This window comes from Corvus cornix, chromosome 3 (genome assembly GCF_000738735.6).
Source record: "Corvus cornix cornix isolate S_Up_H32 chromosome 3, ASM73873v5, whole genome shotgun sequence".
NCBI classification, from domain to species: domain Eukaryota; kingdom Metazoa; phylum Chordata; class Aves; order Passeriformes; family Corvidae; genus Corvus; species Corvus cornix.
In genome coordinates, this window is record NC_047056.1 from 22879180 (window position 1) to 22896458 (window position 17279).

At 42.1% G+C, this 17279-nt stretch overlaps 1 protein-coding gene across 1 annotated transcript in view; it reads left to right on the forward strand.

The window, feature by feature from the left end:
• The window catches only part of KCNH1 (potassium voltage-gated channel subfamily H member 1), a 177329-nt gene extending 160315 nt beyond the window's left edge, over positions 1–17014 (forward strand). Inside the window, exons 11-12 of the mRNA XM_039569735.1 lie at positions 10000–11043; positions 14881–17014. Coding sequence (XP_039425669.1) covers positions 10000–10848 — 849 coding nt within the window. The 3' untranslated portion in view covers positions 10849–11043; positions 14881–17014. The remainder of the gene's footprint in view (positions 1–9999; positions 11044–14880) is intronic.
• Positions 17015–17279: the final 265 nt, after the last annotated feature.

Genomic DNA, 17279 nt, shown 5'->3' on the forward strand with positions numbered 1-17279 from the left:
ACATCGGAACTTGAACGGAGGTTTTGTCCCATAATGTGGTGACAAATCCTTTTGGCAGAGGGGAAAAGGGAATTTGCCTTCTGCTGTCTATGAGTACTCTCAACTACTCAGGAAAAAAAGGTAAACAAAACCATGACTGTGGTGTCCAAGAGTCAAATGCAAGCACATGCTTTTTCTAAACAAAATCTTTTAACAAAACTGGTTGCAAATGCAGCTGAATTATGATTGAAAAGGTGTTTGGGGATGAATGAACCACTGTGAATGTGTGTCTGCCCATATCTGTGTAAGAGGGAGAGATGTGATACAAACGAAGGCTGGGTCAAAGGCAGCGTTTAGATTCCCATTTGATGATCTCAGGGAGTCTGGAGTTTGCGGTTCCTACTGCTCCTGGTAAAAGGTGTGTAGAGGTTTTCAATAATCAGATCTAACTTTGTGATTTTTTGAATGTAGGTGATGGAAAATGTTTTTAAAACGAGGGTTTCAGTCTGCTTGTGAAGAAACAATGCTCTCCTGCTGAATTATCCTGGTTTTCCTCTTCTAGAGCTGGTGTTTTCTTCAGGAGAAATTAATGAATGTTTAAGTTAAGTGTGTCTGCAATCACTTGACAAATTGTACTGAGGATCTCTTATCTGGAACTTGTAAGGGTGAACTCTCACCAGTTGTATCAGGAAGGGATGTCTTGCACATGTAACAGTTCAACTCCTGATAAATACTCGTGCAGCTGACATGAGACTGCAATATGTGCTGGGCCTGTGATGTCTTCCCATGAAACAGGCCATTTCACCTCATTGAATAATGACACTTTGCTCTGTGTGTATATAAACTGAAAGCCCAATACAACCCTAAGCATTGCTGCTACATAAGTAATAAAAATAATGGCACTGGTCATATTGGGAGAATTGAGAAATGGTTGTAAAACTCTTGGAGATGTGTGAATGAAATACACTGATAAGAGAGAGAGCACCTACCTCTGCCTGTATTTGAATCTACATTCACCTTGGGACTTAAGCGTCTGCTTTCACAGAACTAAAACAGCTGAAAGAAAATCAAGAAATTCAGCTTTAAACGATTCTCTGTGAAGTTACTTGGAGGGATCAGTCAGTCCTTGGCTATTCTAATTAGCTCACCTGTGGATTTAGCAGATGGGAGACAGCTATCAGTTTTGACAACTGATAAGGAAACAGGGCCATCACTTACCATCACCAGCTGCAACTGAACCGTGGGAAACTGGCAGAGAGGGTTTGTAGGAACTGCGAATTTAGAGGAGCTCTTGTAATGAGAAGGTCTGAAACACCTCACTACAGTCAACTCTTGTCTTCCCTCCAATGTTTTAAGCTCCTGGCTGTTAGTTAGGGCTGAAGGGGTTTGACAGCTGCTTTGGGAAATAGTAAGCAATGCAATTTTTCTGTTGCCGATTCTCATTCGGTTATAAGTAGTTTGTTTCCTTCTCACATAATGTTATCCAAGCTCTTGAACAGGGAAAGGACAGACGAGTTGAGTGGCACTGGGTGCTTGTCTGTGCATGGCTGTGCAGCCATACTGGGCCACCTACTTGGGTAGAAGATTTATTCTCTTTTCATGCAGGGCTGCAGGTTAGTTTGCTTTTCTTCAATATTATAGCTGAACTTTAAGCCTGTTAGCTCAGAGAGAGACACATAAAGGAGAGTTCATGTTATCTCTGGCAATTTATGCAGGGAACTTTCATCTGAATTTAATTCTCAATTTATAATTTCAAGAGCTGAACAAACCTTGTGCATTGGGAACACGAAGCATTGTATTTGTGTGGATTGGTTTGTGAGTGGGCATTCGAAGGCAGCTGAATGACTCGTAAGCTCTTGGTAAGCTCTGATTAATTTGAATACATTTGAAAATACATTTGATTACTCTCTTGGAAAGTAAAATACCTGTCAATCACTGTAAGCCTAATGACAGAATGCAGATAAGTGAAAGCAGAAGGAAAAACAAGTGAATGAAAAAAAGACACTGGCTGAGAGGAAGCTATCTTAATGGCAAGCTAGTGTCCAAAATGTAATCACAGAAGGCAAACTGTACAACTTAACTATTCCCTCAACACATCATTGCTTTTCTCAGCTCTACAACCTCTGCATCCATTTCAGATCTCAAGTGAAATTGTGTCTGAGTTAGAGGAGGGGAAAAAAAATCCCAAATCCTTGACTCTCACAAATTGCCTGGTTTCTTCCAGGAAACAGTAAATGGCAGCAAGCCACAGGGAGCTTGGAGAAACAGACTCTGAGTCCTGAGAAGGCACGTTGTACAGATTATATGACGTTTTGTATAGTTGTAATTTAGGTGACAGAGAGGTAAGTTCCTGCTGTGCCTTGGGCTCTCCTTAAAGCAGTTTTTGAGGCAGTGTTTTCTGCCCAAGAATGCAGGTAGTATGTTGATCTGGAATAAAACATGACACTACATGAACTGTTAATGTGTCTGATGTCTGCCCACAGCTAGAAAAGCAACCCATGTGCTGAAAAAGAAAAGAAAAAAACCTGCAAAAAAAGCCCCCAAACAAACATGAAAATAGTATTTTATAGGAGTTGCTGCTGGAAACTGCTGACACTTGGCTGTCAAAACCCATAAACATTCTTTTTTCCTCTTTTACTAGAAACAAGAAGTTCCTACAGAGCATTTCACATTTTGATGGACATAGTAGTTCTCAGGGGGTATAATGTTCCACCAGTCAGATCGGGCATAATTTCCCTGAAGCTCTTGTCTGCACATTAGGTATTTACTTGTAATTGCTACTTTTCATCTCAAAATAATGATGTTCTAGTAGATCTTTAGCAATATATGTATTTCAATGGTTTCTTTTTCCCTATTTCTCTTGCATTCTTTCTATGTTAGTGGAGGAGGTTGCTGAATGAGCTAATGTGCTGTAATTGTGTCTATCCAAACCAGTGTGGTTTTTAGTTTTTAGTTGTGCAGTTGTCTAAGTTTACTGTTGAGAGTGTTTTAGAGTCTGTTTTGGGGAAGAGACATCTCTTAATGCCTCAAAACCTGCTAGGGAGTCTGCTGCAGATCAGGCAAGGTTTTTTTGTTATTTCCACTAACTGCTTTAGACAGAATTCTGACTTATTTTCAGTAGTATTTTTGTAAAAGCTTTTCCCTTTTCACTCAACACTAGCACAGCCTGTAAACATGAATTAGAATGAGGAGTTTGACATAGAGGAGTAGAGCCTTGAGTTGTGCAGAGCTTGTAAATAAGTAATAGTGACACGATTAAACACCAATATTTGAGTTGGTATTTCTAGAACTTGTAATTAGGCTACAAAGCAGGCTGTCACAGAGAAGAGCTTCAGCACTGTTGAAGCTGATAGTGCTCATGACAGTAACATTTAGCCCAGATGTTGTTCTGTAGAGACTGAAACCCTTGTTTCCTCTATTCATCTGGATAGCCTGGATGCTCATGAAATGATGAAGCTGTGTCTCTTCCAAGCACTTGTCTATTAATGAAGTGCACAGAAGTCTGGTTTTTGGGAAGTAAGTGGGTACTGCTCTGTCTGAAGGGCAGGGTGATGGCTCTCCACAGCACAAAGGGCTGTGCCTCTCCACATGTTGGCTGTTGGGCTTTGTGTCTCCCAGGGATCCCTGAGGCACTCCTGGTACCAGAACTCCTTCACAGCCCCACTGCCAGGACCGTCCAAATCTTAGTTTGCTTTGAATTTTCAGATAATTAATCAAAACTAGAAATATTTGGGAGTGTCCAGAAGGGATGTGGCCTTAACTGGAGAGACTCTCATTCCTCTTCAGAAGCAGAAACTAAATTCTGCTGTTACAGACAGTAAAACTAGAGAGAACTTAATGACATCTGCAACATTATTGCATATTCTCTTGATCCTGTATTTCATGGGAAGGTAGGACCAGTGATTCCCTCCTTTCTGACAAGCCATCCCACATAATTGCAAAAGACACAGGCTCCTTTTTCCCTCACACCTGCTAATACACTGCTATAGAGATTCTTCATCATCACACTCTACGTCGATCACATGCAGCTTTGGTTTCTTTAGCATCAGTGTCAAAAGCATTTTCATTGTCAAGCCTTCTGTCTCTTTCCATTCCCCACCCCCCCTTTTGCTTCTCAAAAAAAAAATTAAATAAAAAAGGAAGAAAGATTGGATCCAATTTTCATCGGACTAACATCAGCCTGAAGATATTTTCATCAGTTCTTGGCAGATCCTAGATGGACTGTGTAATAATGAATGCCTTTTCACAATTGTTTTCCTCACACTTAAGTTCATTTTCTGTGAGCACTGTATGAAGTAATTTTAAGCTTTTAATTGTTTATGATATCTGGTACTTCTAGACTCTGGGAATGTTTCTGTATCTGTGAAAGAGAATTATTAAGCACCAGAGAAAAATGCCACGCTACTTGCTGTTATGCTGAGGAAGGCCTGCCAAATCTTGCAGTATTTGTGCATGCTATAGAGGTGGAAAGAAGGGAAGCTTGCAGAGCTAATAATAGCAGCAGCTTTGTGGCTAGGAGCCTCATAATTGTAACTCTATGATGACAGTCTGATTCAAAACATGATGGAATCCATTTTTCTATCTATTCCTGTGGTCTTGGATCAGTCCTTACAAATCAGAGTTGAAAAAAACCTTGGATGTTTTTGCACAAGACCAAAAGATCCTTTCTACTTCAGGTGCAGGCAGGTCTCTTTCAGCATTTGTCAGGGTAAGCTTTTCAATATATTCACAATTTGTCTAAATGCAGCATCCTGTGATCTTTAAGTCTGTCTCATGCAGTGTTGGCACACAAGACCAAAATCTGGTTGCCAGTACATCATTCCTGCCTTGCCCTGCTGTTGATTACCTTCCTGGCAGTGTGAGGAGAGGCAAAGAATGTGACTTGCCATCTCTTGGCAGGCAGCACCATTCTGGTGGGGTTTGTGAACAACCAGCAGTGGGCTGTTCATTGCAAGAACAACTGCAGACAGTGGACAACATAGTAGAGCACCTCTCTCTCCTGTGAGGAAAGGCTGAGAGAACTGGGATTGTTCAGCCTGGAGAAGGCTTCCAGGTGACCTTCAGCCTTCCAGTACCTGAAGGGGTCCTAAAAGAATGATAGAGAGGGACTTTTTACAAGAGCATGCAGTGACAGGACAAGGGGGAATGGCTTCAAACTGAAAGAGAGTAAGTGTAGATTAGATATTGGGAAGAAATTCTTTACTCTGAGGGTGCTGAGGCACTGGAACAGGTTGCCCAAACAAGTTGTGGATGCCCCATTCCTGGAAGCATTCAAGGCCAGATTGGATGGAGCTCTGAGCAAGCTGGTCCAGTGGAAGGTGTCCCTGCCCATGGCAGAGGGGTTGGAACTAGATGATCTTTAGGGTCCCTTCCAAACCATTCTATGGTTCTGTTGTTCCATAAAACTTAGCCTTGAATCAAAAATTGAAGCAATCTTTCATCAAGATGTGATGATGGATTCTTCATTGCCATCAAACTGGGTGTTTTTCTAAAAGATGCAATCTAGTGGCAACAAGATTCCTCCCAGGGAATGCATGCCCCTTCAGAGCAATCCTATGGCTGCCTTATGCTGGGGGTCACATTGCCATCTGTTCTTCTGGTCTTACCAGAAACAAATTATGAAAGTCACATTCACAAATAAAGTCCATGCTCTGTTATTTAGTTGATGCTTGGGTTTCAGTGCAGAGCACAGTAAGGTCCTTGTAACAGTTGCTGGGCACTCCACATTTGACAACCAAGTATTCATTTATGTCCACGTCATTTTTTTAATACTTTGACCTTAATCTACAAAAACATTGATTCTAGAAATACAGCTTGAAAATTCTATGATGATTCAAAAGAGGCAGACTCTTTACCCAGAATCATTTAAGACTTCACAACTAGGTAATACCAAGGAAAGGGACAAATGCTTGGTGTAACCCTGTCCTCCTTTCTTGGACAGGACTCATGCACAGGCAAGAATGTGGTCACAGAGAGAGTGCTGCTGTGGGGACATAGGGGAGCAGGAGTGCACCAGGACATATCAGCACATTTCTCCATTTGTCTCTGACTACATTTTCCAAAAAATAAAATGGTTATCGAGTCATTGTAACTGCATGGCTTGGTTAAATGTTTGTACAATTGCAAGGATCTGTGCCTAACAGGGCTATTTTCCAAGTTTTTGGCAAATCTAGGCTGATACCTGCACAATAATCCAATTTCTGGCAGCTTGGGCAGCTTCCCTGTTGAGGCACAAGATTCAGCACCTTTTTAATACAAACAGAATTATGAGATGAGATTTGAGATGGGATGTGTGAAACATGCAGCTTTAGGCCTGGTGTTTAAATTTCATGTTATTTCATCTCAATTCAGGTTCTTTGTCCATCTTTTGGTCTTGACACACTGTTAAAATGCTCCCACTAGGCTTTTTTCTGTGTGCTTAGGTCTTGAAGAGTGTGATGTTGTGGAGAACTGCATAATTTGTGAAGTCCCCTGTGTTTAAGCAGTGTATGATACACAGGCTAGGAGATTTTGAAGGTACAAAGGACTGTCTCTTACCAGACAGACGTGAGTGCTTGGAGAAAGCGATAAAGAAGGACTGTTCCAAAAGTCCTGTCTTGGGCTCTTTGCCGCAATATTTTGGGTTTTAACTTTGAGTAAGGTCCATATTTGTAGCCACATGAAAATTCCACACAAAAGTATCTGTGTAGGTCCAGACTTCTCTTCCTTACAACAAATGAAATCTATCTTCTTTTCCTTCTTACTGCTTGTGGGAGCAGGTGTACATCCATTGGCATAACAACCAGATTTTCTGAATAACTTGGCTGCTGCTGCAGATGTTTAACCACTTAAAAACTGTGTTTTCCTCAGCATTTGTAAGAAAAGAGTCCATTTTAAAGTTATTTGTATTTTTATTTATAAGGACTTGCATTTAATCTTTAAAAAAGGCAGAAAAAATCCAAAACGGAGTTAATGAAAGTATTTTCAATTACTGCTGAAGTTTGCATAGCTGTAACATTTTTGCTTAATACATAAATATGGAGCTGTCTGGAGAAAATATGGCATTGGGGAACTTGCAAAAAAGGAGACAAGTGACAGCCTTGCCTGAGCTTCCCAAAGAGGAGTTGCTCTCTGACAGCTGTTTCTCCAATGTCTCAGGAGTTAGTTAAAAGGAGCCAGCCCAAGAGTTGGAGGCGATGTCCCCTGGCAAACGTGCGTAGGTTTGACTTGCACTGCATGGGCACAGCTTGTTGCGTAAATGCGTATTTGCAGAAGATGTCAAGCAGCGTGGGGGACCCGAGGGTTGCATTTCTGCGTTCGTGCAGTGGCTGCTGCCGTGGGGTACTTCCCTCGGAGCTGGTGTAAGGCCTCGTGGAAGATGGAAATTAGGGGTCTTGTTAGCATGGTAGCAGTTGTCCATGGCAAAGGCAGTATTGATGTACAGCTCCCTCCACATACATTCCTGTTCCTGCTGCAGTCGGATCTCCCGAAGGCAAAGCAGTGAGGGTGTGTTCAGGGCCCTCAGGCTGATCCCACACAGTGGGAAGGCTGATGGCAGCTCCTCCATGGCCACATGTGCCTGGCATCCACAGGGAGGGCTCACCTTGGCAGTGGCATGGAGAGCAGTGGAGGCTGTGGGTGGATAAGGGCTGCCAGCAGCTTGTCCATCAGCGCTCACCTTTCTGCATTTGCTGGTAGATTTATTGTGTCCTCCAGTACGGGATTCATGCTACCAGCTGCCTGAGGTGCAATGGCTAGGGCTAATACGGGTTGGGCCAGGCTCCTAATATCGGATTGATTGCTTGAGACTTGCTCATTTCTCTCTCCTGCATGGTGCTGTAGCAGAGGCAGCTTCTGTCACATAACTTACCCTTTTATGTTGTAAAAAACAGTCATTAAATAGTGACAGGTTCTCCATTGCTTTCCAGACAAGTGCTGAGTGGGCTGTGTGGAGCAGGGGTTGGCCCAGACATGGACTCTATGAAGTATCCCGGCCTCTGGGTCTGAAAAGCCTTCCCTGATGACCCCTGAGAGGGTGACCGCTGCACCAGCCAGTCATACATCCCTTCTGAGCATTTAAGGGAAGTCCTGATCCATGAGTCAGACCAAGACAACATGCTCATGTACAAAGTGAGCCCTGTTAGCTGCATCTGGCACAGATGTGGATGTCCACATACAAACATGTAAACTTCAAGAGAGAGAAGGCTTGGGGCACAACATTTTGCAGGGACAATTTGACCTGGCTTGTAGCTGCCTCGGTTTGCTAGGGCTTTGTGCCCCCAGAGCCAGCCTCAGGATGCTGCTGGAGTGACCCCCTGAGACCCTGCTTGGCATCACTCAGCTCCAGCAGAGTGAGCAGGCCAGTTGCCCCAACGCTGGGCTGATACTCATCCCTCAGGTAAAGTGGGAAACTGCCAGTGTGTGGGAAGCCATTAGCCTGCAGGATTGCACTGCATTCCCTTCCCTGTGAGTGCTGTTCTTTCACTTCTAAGGATTACACTGCTTTGTCCACTTTCTACTGAGCTCACTGCAGAGTGAGTTTCCTGGAGGGAAGAAAAAAAGGACTGTCAAGTACCCTGTTTTCTTATTCTTATCTCATATTTAGTTTCCTAATTGCAGCTTGGAAATAAAATATCCTTCCTGCTAATTTTATTCTTTTGTATTTAGGAAATGCTGCCAAGTCTGACAACTTCTTCCTTCCAAAGACACGCTGTTAAGATGTATTTTTTCCCTGCTCCACAATGACAAAACTGTCAAGAAGCACTGGAGTCTGGAGAAACATTCATTTTGGGTGTGCCAGTGAAGAAGTGCTTATTAACTTTAGTTTAAATTTGTCTGCAACAGAGGGATGGGTTTATTTACACATTTCCTAATAATGATTTGAAACTGAAAGTTATATTTGCATTGAAGTGTAAGGTCTTTGAGTGGATTTTCCCAAAAGCAGCTAAAGGGATTAGGTATCAGTGTTCAGTAGAAACTGGGGGCTGCATCTTTTACCCTCTGTATTGCAAACTTCGGCTTTGGGAACCTGTCATTTTCAAACAAGACTACTTACTGGTTCTCCTTTGGTGCCAGACTGGAATTTTTGGGTTTGCTTGGGAAGTACCAATGCTAATGTAAAATACACAGATTTTTTGAAGAGAATGTGTTTCCATCACATACAAGGAAGAAACATTGCCTGGCTACAGGTTGGGACACTGAGGTTTTTATCAGTACTGTGGGATCCTCAGACTGCTCCTAGAGATCACTTAGCCTAGAGGCTCAGGAAGATATAATTAGGAGGGTAGATGGAAAATTAATATTTCTTTGTGCAAAGATGTTCTCTTTTGCATAGAAATAAAGAGATAAACCAAGACACACAGCTCTACAAGCTTCTGAGGTAATCAAGCCATGAGCAGCTTCCCCATGTCTTGCCAAGCCCACCTCCCATCGTCCTTGTGCCCCTGGCTTTGGGAGTGACTCAGCCTTTGCATCCTTAAACTGCACGTTGCTTCTAGAAGAATATGTGGGAGGAAGGGAGGGGAAGAAGCACTTTCCAAACTGCTGTCAACGAGTCCAGAGTAGTCTCTGCTGTACTGGCACCACGAGTGGCCAAGCTGCACTAAAATAATATCAGATCCCTTGCAGTGAGTGAGCTCTGAGACTGATAGGAATGGCTCTGAAACATTAGAAACTTGGTGCTAAACCACAGAGTCAGGAAAACAAATACAAGAAGTCACTTTTAACACAAAATAGAACAAGTGTCTTCCTGGGATCATTACATGTACAATGGCACTGCCTTGCTGACCTGTCAGAGCTGGAGAAGTATTTTTCTTCTGTTTTTTTTTTCTTTCTGGTGTTATAAGACAGATGGTGTCTGCTCTTAAATAATGAAATAAGCCATGTTCCACACAACATAAGAATTCGAAAACGTTGCTATAAATGTGCAGAGGTTGTGCACTTCTCAGTTAAAATAGATCTTTTCAAATAATTCTTTCTCCAACTTTCCCCCCTTAACAAATGTGCTGTTAATCACAGAGTGAAATCTCTTTCCCCCTGTAGATCGTGTTCCGGAAAATCAGCGACGTCAAGCGGGAAGAAGAGGAGAGAATGAAGAGGAAGAACGAAGCACCTCTGATCTTACCCCCAGACCACCCAGTGCGGCGGCTGTTCCAGAGGTTCCGGCAGCAGAAGGAAGCGCGGCTTGCGGCAGAGAGGGGCCGAGATCCGGATGACCTGGATGTGGAAAAGGGCAGTGCTGTCGGGGAGCAATCCTGTGCTCGCGCAGTGGTCAAGGCCAGCGTTGTGACCGTTCGGGAGAGCCCGGCGACCCCCGTGTCGTACCAGCCCGCCTCCACCTCCGGGGCCTCCGACCAGGCCAAGCTGCAGGCCCCGCCATCGGACCACGCAGCGTGCAAGGCAGCGGGGGATTACCCCCGGCGGAAAGGCTGGGCCAAGTTCAAGGAAGCCTGTGGGAAAGGTGAAGACTGGAACAAGGTCTCTAAAGCAGAGTCCATGGAGACTTTACCTGAGAGAACTAAAGCTTCGGGAGAAGCTACCCTGAAGAAGACAGACTCTTGTGACAGTGGCATTACAAAAAGTGACTTGCGCTTGGATAATGCGGGGGAGACGAGAAGCCCGCAGGACCACAGCCCGGTCCTCACCGAGGTCAAGCATTCCTTTTATCCCATCCCAGAACAGACTCTTCAGGCCACCATGCTGGAAGTGAAACATGAGTTGAAAGAGGACATCAAGGCTTTAAACACAAAAATGACCAATATAGAAAATCAGCTTGCTGAGATACTTAGGATATTAACCTCAAGAAGAAGCTCCCAGTCTCCACAGGAGTTGTTTGAAATATCAAGGCCCCAGTCTCCAGAATCAGAAAAAGACGTGTTTGGAGCTAGCTGAGGTGTTTCTTTTTAAAAACAAACAAACCAACCAACAAAGAAACAGCCCCCTAACACTTTACATTTAATCTTTCTTGAAAACGAGTGAGGGACCCGTTCACTAAGCATGTTCCCTCTGTCTAAAAAGGTATGGTAACAGAAATTGCAACCTCATGTCAAGATGGCAGCTGACTTTGAAGCCTTTTTGACAGCAAGGGTACAGTTTCTAAAATTTTTCTTTTCTCCCTTTGTCCTCATTCCTCCCCCACCCCCCCCCCCCCGCCCCCGGGATGTTGGAATAAGAATTCTGACAGCAGCAGCCGTCCCTGTGAGCCCCAGGTGACCTCTGAGGTTTTTGGAGCATGCCTTATGTCCCTAGCTTGGGTTATGCCTATATGAATAAGCACTTGCCAGGGTGCTTATATTTTCAGTGTTTGGTGGGTTGTTTGTTTTTTTTGTTTTGTTGCTGCTGTCACTGTCTCAGTCATCTCTACAGCATGTTGGATGTCACAGTATATTTTCATGTATCTGTAATAATGCAAGAAGCAGTAGGAGACATGTATTTCATTGTGTGCTGAAGTTTCTTTTGGGCAGTCAACGAAGGGCTAACAAGATGAAAAAAATTGTACTTTTTAATTTCAAACTGACATATTGCTAAAACAATTACATTTAGCAACATCTTCAAAAATAGCCACAGTATTCCAGATCTGTTAATAAGTGGGACCTTCCACACTGTCATTCACTGAATCAAGGACATGTTTTTTCAAAACTTTTAATGTTTTTTCAAAAACTTGACTTCTGTCTCAGATGCCTTTCAACATTTGATACTTTTGCTTTCAACTCCAGCTGCTGGAGGCCAGAGGTTGGGGTGTGCAGTGTATCTGAGAGCAGCCCATGGCACAACATATTTGGAACATCGCTAACAGGTCCTGCAGATTTGCTTCCCAATGAAAATATACTGTGGCATTTATCTCCTGTTCTGCTATGAATCTGCTCTTTTAATTCTTGTTAAATTATTATTCAGAAGTTTCTGTTTTGATAAAGTTCATTGTAGCCAAAGGCTTTCACAGAATTTTTAACAATTTTAGATTGTGGCATTTTCCTCTACATCCAGATGTATTGTTCCTGATCTAATCTAGCTTGGAAGCAAATGGATAGTAGAGGTAGAAATACAGTGCTTACTGTATGCAAGTGCTATTGTAGCAAGGAAACAAAGAGATCTGCTTCTTAAAGAAGGAGATGTTTCCAAAACTTATATTTTCATAACTTTTTTCAGAGGAAGATTGAAGCACTTTACCAAAACTACTCTTCATTATTCATATAGGGTAGCACAGACTTGGGTTCTCACCTTGGGATATAGGTGTATATTCACAATTTATTCACTCCACTGATCTGGTATATTCACTGCTTAACAGTAGCTTAGAGCTCAGAAGTATGGCACACACTCCAAGGGGTTTTCATTTTTAATGGCAATAGGTCTTAACACTGTATGTGTTAAGTCTCATTCTTTTTCCTTGGTACTGAGTCATTTACAAAGGAATACAGCATTTTCTGGGGGAAGATTTTTGTTCATGTTTAGTACAGAAGAGGCAAAGAACGTGAGCAGTATTAAGGATTTCTGCTGGCCTGATGCTCGCACAGTGCAATGCAGAACTGTGTCAGACATCCCCAGGGAGGTGGGAGGTGCCCTGATGAGTGACACAGTGGTGAGGCCGTGCCTGTGCAAAGCTCCCAGCTCAGGTCCTGCCAGCAGTGTGTTCGTTTGTATCTGTTCCTGCAGTAACTGCCCTTGCTCTCTAAGATAACAATATTCCAAGCCCAGCACCACCATTTCCAAGTCCAGAGGCAGGTGGTTTAGGATTGGCTTTCATTGTCTTACTCCTTGGTTTGGTATGGAGGTGCCCAGAGGGAGGCGAATTCATAGCCAAGGATTGAAATACTCCTGAGAAGCAACTCTCAGGTTCAAATATGTAGGTCACCTTCTTCCCTCCCACAAGAAAAGGCAAGCAGGGAGGTGGATTAGTCTGAAAACAAGAAGCCACTTCCTTAACTTATTTCTGGTTCCATGTTTAGGTTTTTCCAGTGGTACCTGTTGTCTTTTCTAGTTGCTCACTGCAGACCTGCAGTGCTGAGGAAGGCTCTCTCTGACCAAAGCCATGCTGTTTGTGTTTGGTGCTTTAATCACTGTAAGTGGCAGCAGTTACCTGCAACAACATGGCTGCCACAGAAACCCATCCATCCACAGTTCCTGTGAGAAACTCTGTCATGATTTTTTTTCTTTCTAGTCTTCTTAGACAGTAACTACCACCAAAGTAAACCCGAGGTGTACTGATACACAAGGATTTGTAATTGATTTCCAAAAGTTCCAGCAAGTTTTTTGAGACTACCTTGGAGTCAGTTTTCTGATCCAGGCAAATTCCTCACCAGCATGATGTTCACAACACTTTCCTTCATAAAATTTTTGAAAGGCTGAAAGTCTTATCAAGTCCTTTGTGAAAGTGTCACTCATTTACCTGCAGTTGAATAAGCATGGACATGATCTTATGAGCCCAGGGGGACAAGGGAGGAAGTGTTTACAACCTCCCAAGTATGTGCCTAGTGTCTCCAGAATTGCAGTGCAGACCTACGATTAAATGTGCAGTTGCAGGTTACCTGTCCCTTTGTTGCTGATACTGATGTTTCTCAGTGATATTTTTGTGTGCCCTCAGGGATATGTTAAAGGTTACTCTGTTGTTGCTGGTTGCCCAGCCTGGAATCCCAGCAGGACCAGCCCTAGAAGCCCCCTAATTGTAATAATAACCCAGGCCTGTGAACAAAGGCAGACAAGTCCCCATTTTCTGGGGATGCTCCTTGTGTAGCCTGATGCTCAGAATGATACCGAACTCCTTCCCACCCTGCTGGTGTGCAGCACCCAGTCCTTTTCTAAGGCTTTTTTTCAGGCTCTTACAATGGCCTATAAAGGCATTTATTATTTGTAAAGCCTTCAAAGATTGTAACACACTGCTGAATTCCACTTAAAATTTAAGATTATGGCCAAATTTAATTTTGTTACAGTCATGAAATGGCAGAGAAACTCTGCTCCTTAAAATGACACCTTCAGGGTGGTGCTCCAGATGAGCCCTGACAGCAGTCAGTGTCACTCAGACCTGTACAGCTGTAACTGAGGCGAGGCCCATTTTTATGAACTGTCAGGCACTAAAACTGGTCGTAGGAGAGTGCATCATCCCTCAGCAACCTGTATTTGTTGTAAGAGAATTTGAAAAAAAATACCACCTAGGGATGAGCTTTGGTGTTTGGATTCCCTGGACTACTGAGTGGTTAAAAAATGAACAAATCCATGCCCACTCCTTTGAACCCTGGACTAATCTGGACCTGTGCTGTGGTGCCCAGGCTCTGCTGATGCAGCACTTTTCCTTTAAGGAGTGGCTGAAAGCCCCTGTGTTAAAAATCTGTCTTTCTCCCCTGAGCCTTACACTTAGACAGATGCCTATGGCTGGATGGCATGTGGACCCACCATAAATGTTACTTGTTCTTTGATTTTATTTGTCAGCTTTTCCTTTTTCTCTTGTTCCTCTCTACATGTTGGTTACGCCTTTTTGCTTAAATTATTTTCCAGCTTAGAAATGAAGCATCTCTGAAAATAAGACTCTGCCCCTTCACAAGCAAATGCTTGTACATAATATAAAGAAAAAAACCAAACAAAACCCAACACCTGAGTTTGTGTTCTGGCATAGTGCTTCTGCCATTTAACAACCTGCTAAATGACCTGCATCATTCTAAAAGAGATGATGTGTTCCATTTTGGTTATATGGTGTAATTAAATTTCAGTCAAGGTAGTTGAGAGAAGGAGCTGTATTATGATTTGGTCAAATGGGAACTTCTGAAAGTCCATGCTTAAATTGTTAGAAAGAATACAAATATGCAGCACATAAAAAAGGATTAAAAAAAGCAAACCCCAGCCCTCACCCCTGCCTTGTTCAGATACATTTACTTCTGTCTGGTTTTACAAGTATACTTTTGAAAACACCATTCTTCCTTTAAATCTCTTCCACAGTTCTGCTCTGAATCCCAGCGAACACCCTGTTTAACAGCTTCGAAGGAGATGTTCTGTTTCTACAGTACTTCCCTTTAATGAACTGAACAAGATACTTACTGTGACTATCTGGTGATATATTTTCAATCACTCTTAACCAATCTGTGAAAAAAAATTACTACATAATTTGTCTTTACTATATAAACAACGTGTATGATTACACTTGTGCAGATGCGTGTACATACACACACATATATATATAATATCTATGTATAGGTAAGTCTATGGATTGCATTTCTGTTAAGTAAAAGCACATTCCTCATTGATTCCAGTCCAAGAAGGGAGCTTAAATCTTCCCAGTAGACATCCACTGAGTGTCCTGTTAGTGTCTTGTTTGTTATCTGTTGAACGTATAAGGCCATGATTTTGGATTTTTCTAGCTGGCCTCAACTTCATACTGTGAGTCTGGTAAATAGTGTGACTGCAAGAAGATCTGGTGAGGGTCACGATAGTCAGGAAAGAGAAATCCATGTGAAAGTGGAAAGATGCTGTATCCTAGTCGGTGGGGATAAGACTCATAAGCTGGTGTTTGTTGCTCACAGTATCTGAAGCCAAGCTGCCCTGGTAGTGTTTCTCATGGCTTTTTCTGCAAGAGAGATGGTGGAATAGATGGCTTTATTTTTTTCTGGTACCAGGGGTTGTCTCAAAGGTGCTGAGCCTATCCTTCTCTTCATGGGCAGCATAACACATGGTTGCTGCACCTCTGCTTTCTTGTCCTGGTGTTAGGTGGTAAAAGCATCTTCTGAATTTTTCATTTCCACATAGTCTCCTGTGTGTGTATTGGCAATAACAAAGTCTGTGTTTTAGCGACACTTATGATACATCAAGACAAACCTTTTAGAGTGAGTCCCATGCAGGGGAAGCTCCAGAAATTTGAGGTGAGGCACAGTAGGATACTGTATCCTCCAATCTGACATCATTTTGACCACATTGTTGTGGGAAGCATTGATTCAATTAAATAAAAATAAAGCTTTTTTTGCAATAAGATATATCCAGCATTTAGCCTTAAGACCCTTTCATAAGTGATACAATTCAAAATGTGATTCCATTCTTCTTCCTTCTTAATGTTCTGTAGTATTTACAGTGTTGCCTAAAGATGAAGCACTTTGATTAGCTTTCTAAATCTAATGGAAATCACTTGCTGGTAATCACATTTCTTTCTCCACTTATTGCCTTCTTATTAGGATAATGAATTATTCCAATTGCCCTCTCCCCTCATAAAACAAAGAGACATAACTATTGTCTAAGTACTTTTGTATATCAGGGAGCCAGCCCATCATATTGCAAAAGTGCTTGTTTCAGAGACTTTTTTTTTACAGATCGACAAAGCTAATGTGAATTACCTGCAACTGTAATTTGTTTCAAGCTGATTGTTGAGTGTTGTGTAAACATATTTGATGTGTAATCCCAGAACATCTCTGTAACTGGATCCAATGCCTAATATTAGCAAAACAGTTCAGGGTTTTCACTAACTGTTCTGAAAGGCTCATGGGTTTTTTTCTTCTTCCCACTAAATCTGTGACCACTAACATAGAAAAAGAATCATTTTAGCTGTAGATGAAAGAAGTTCAATAATCTTGTATCAGGATGAACTGCTATATAAAGAAATACCGAGTTTTCTAATGAATGTGTTATATTATTGTACCTACATACAATCAATATTTGTACATCTGTTGGAGACCTGTCTGCGTTTCAATATTTAGCCACTACTGCATGGACACTTGATTGATATGCAGTTAATGCAGTTGCTTTGGCGCTTTTCAATGTACTTCACTCATTTTTATCCTTTCAGAAATCCACCGAATACTCTGAGTTCTTTTTCTTTGCATTTGTCACTTTGTTCAATGAAGCATGACTAGAAACAGAGAATGAGTAGATACTATTTTTGTGGTCAGCAAAGCAGCTGCCAGTAGATAGACAGTGTGTGTATGTATGTATGTATATGCACTGTCTGGGAATGTTTTAGATACAAATGCAGCCACCTCCATTAATGATATCCCTAGTCAACATTTTTAAACAAGCACAAATAATATTTGTAAAAAAAAAAGTTTAATTTTATTTATTATAGTAATAAACTATTTTATACATTACAGTTGCTTTGGTGTGCTTTTCTCTGTGTTGAATATGTGCTCACAAGATCAACAAGGTAGTTTTAAATTACCCTCTGGAACTTCTGGCTAGCAGTTTTGTTGCTGTTGGTTTGTATCTCAAGTGTTATCAGTGGAGTAGTGGGATATTATTACCCTGATTGTAAATGATTCAGGTTGTTTTTTCAGATTCCTTTCTGCTGTGTATCAGTGCAAAGGGATTCACATTTCCAGGCTTACTATAAACTGAACTCAGGTGCTCTGTAAAGGGAA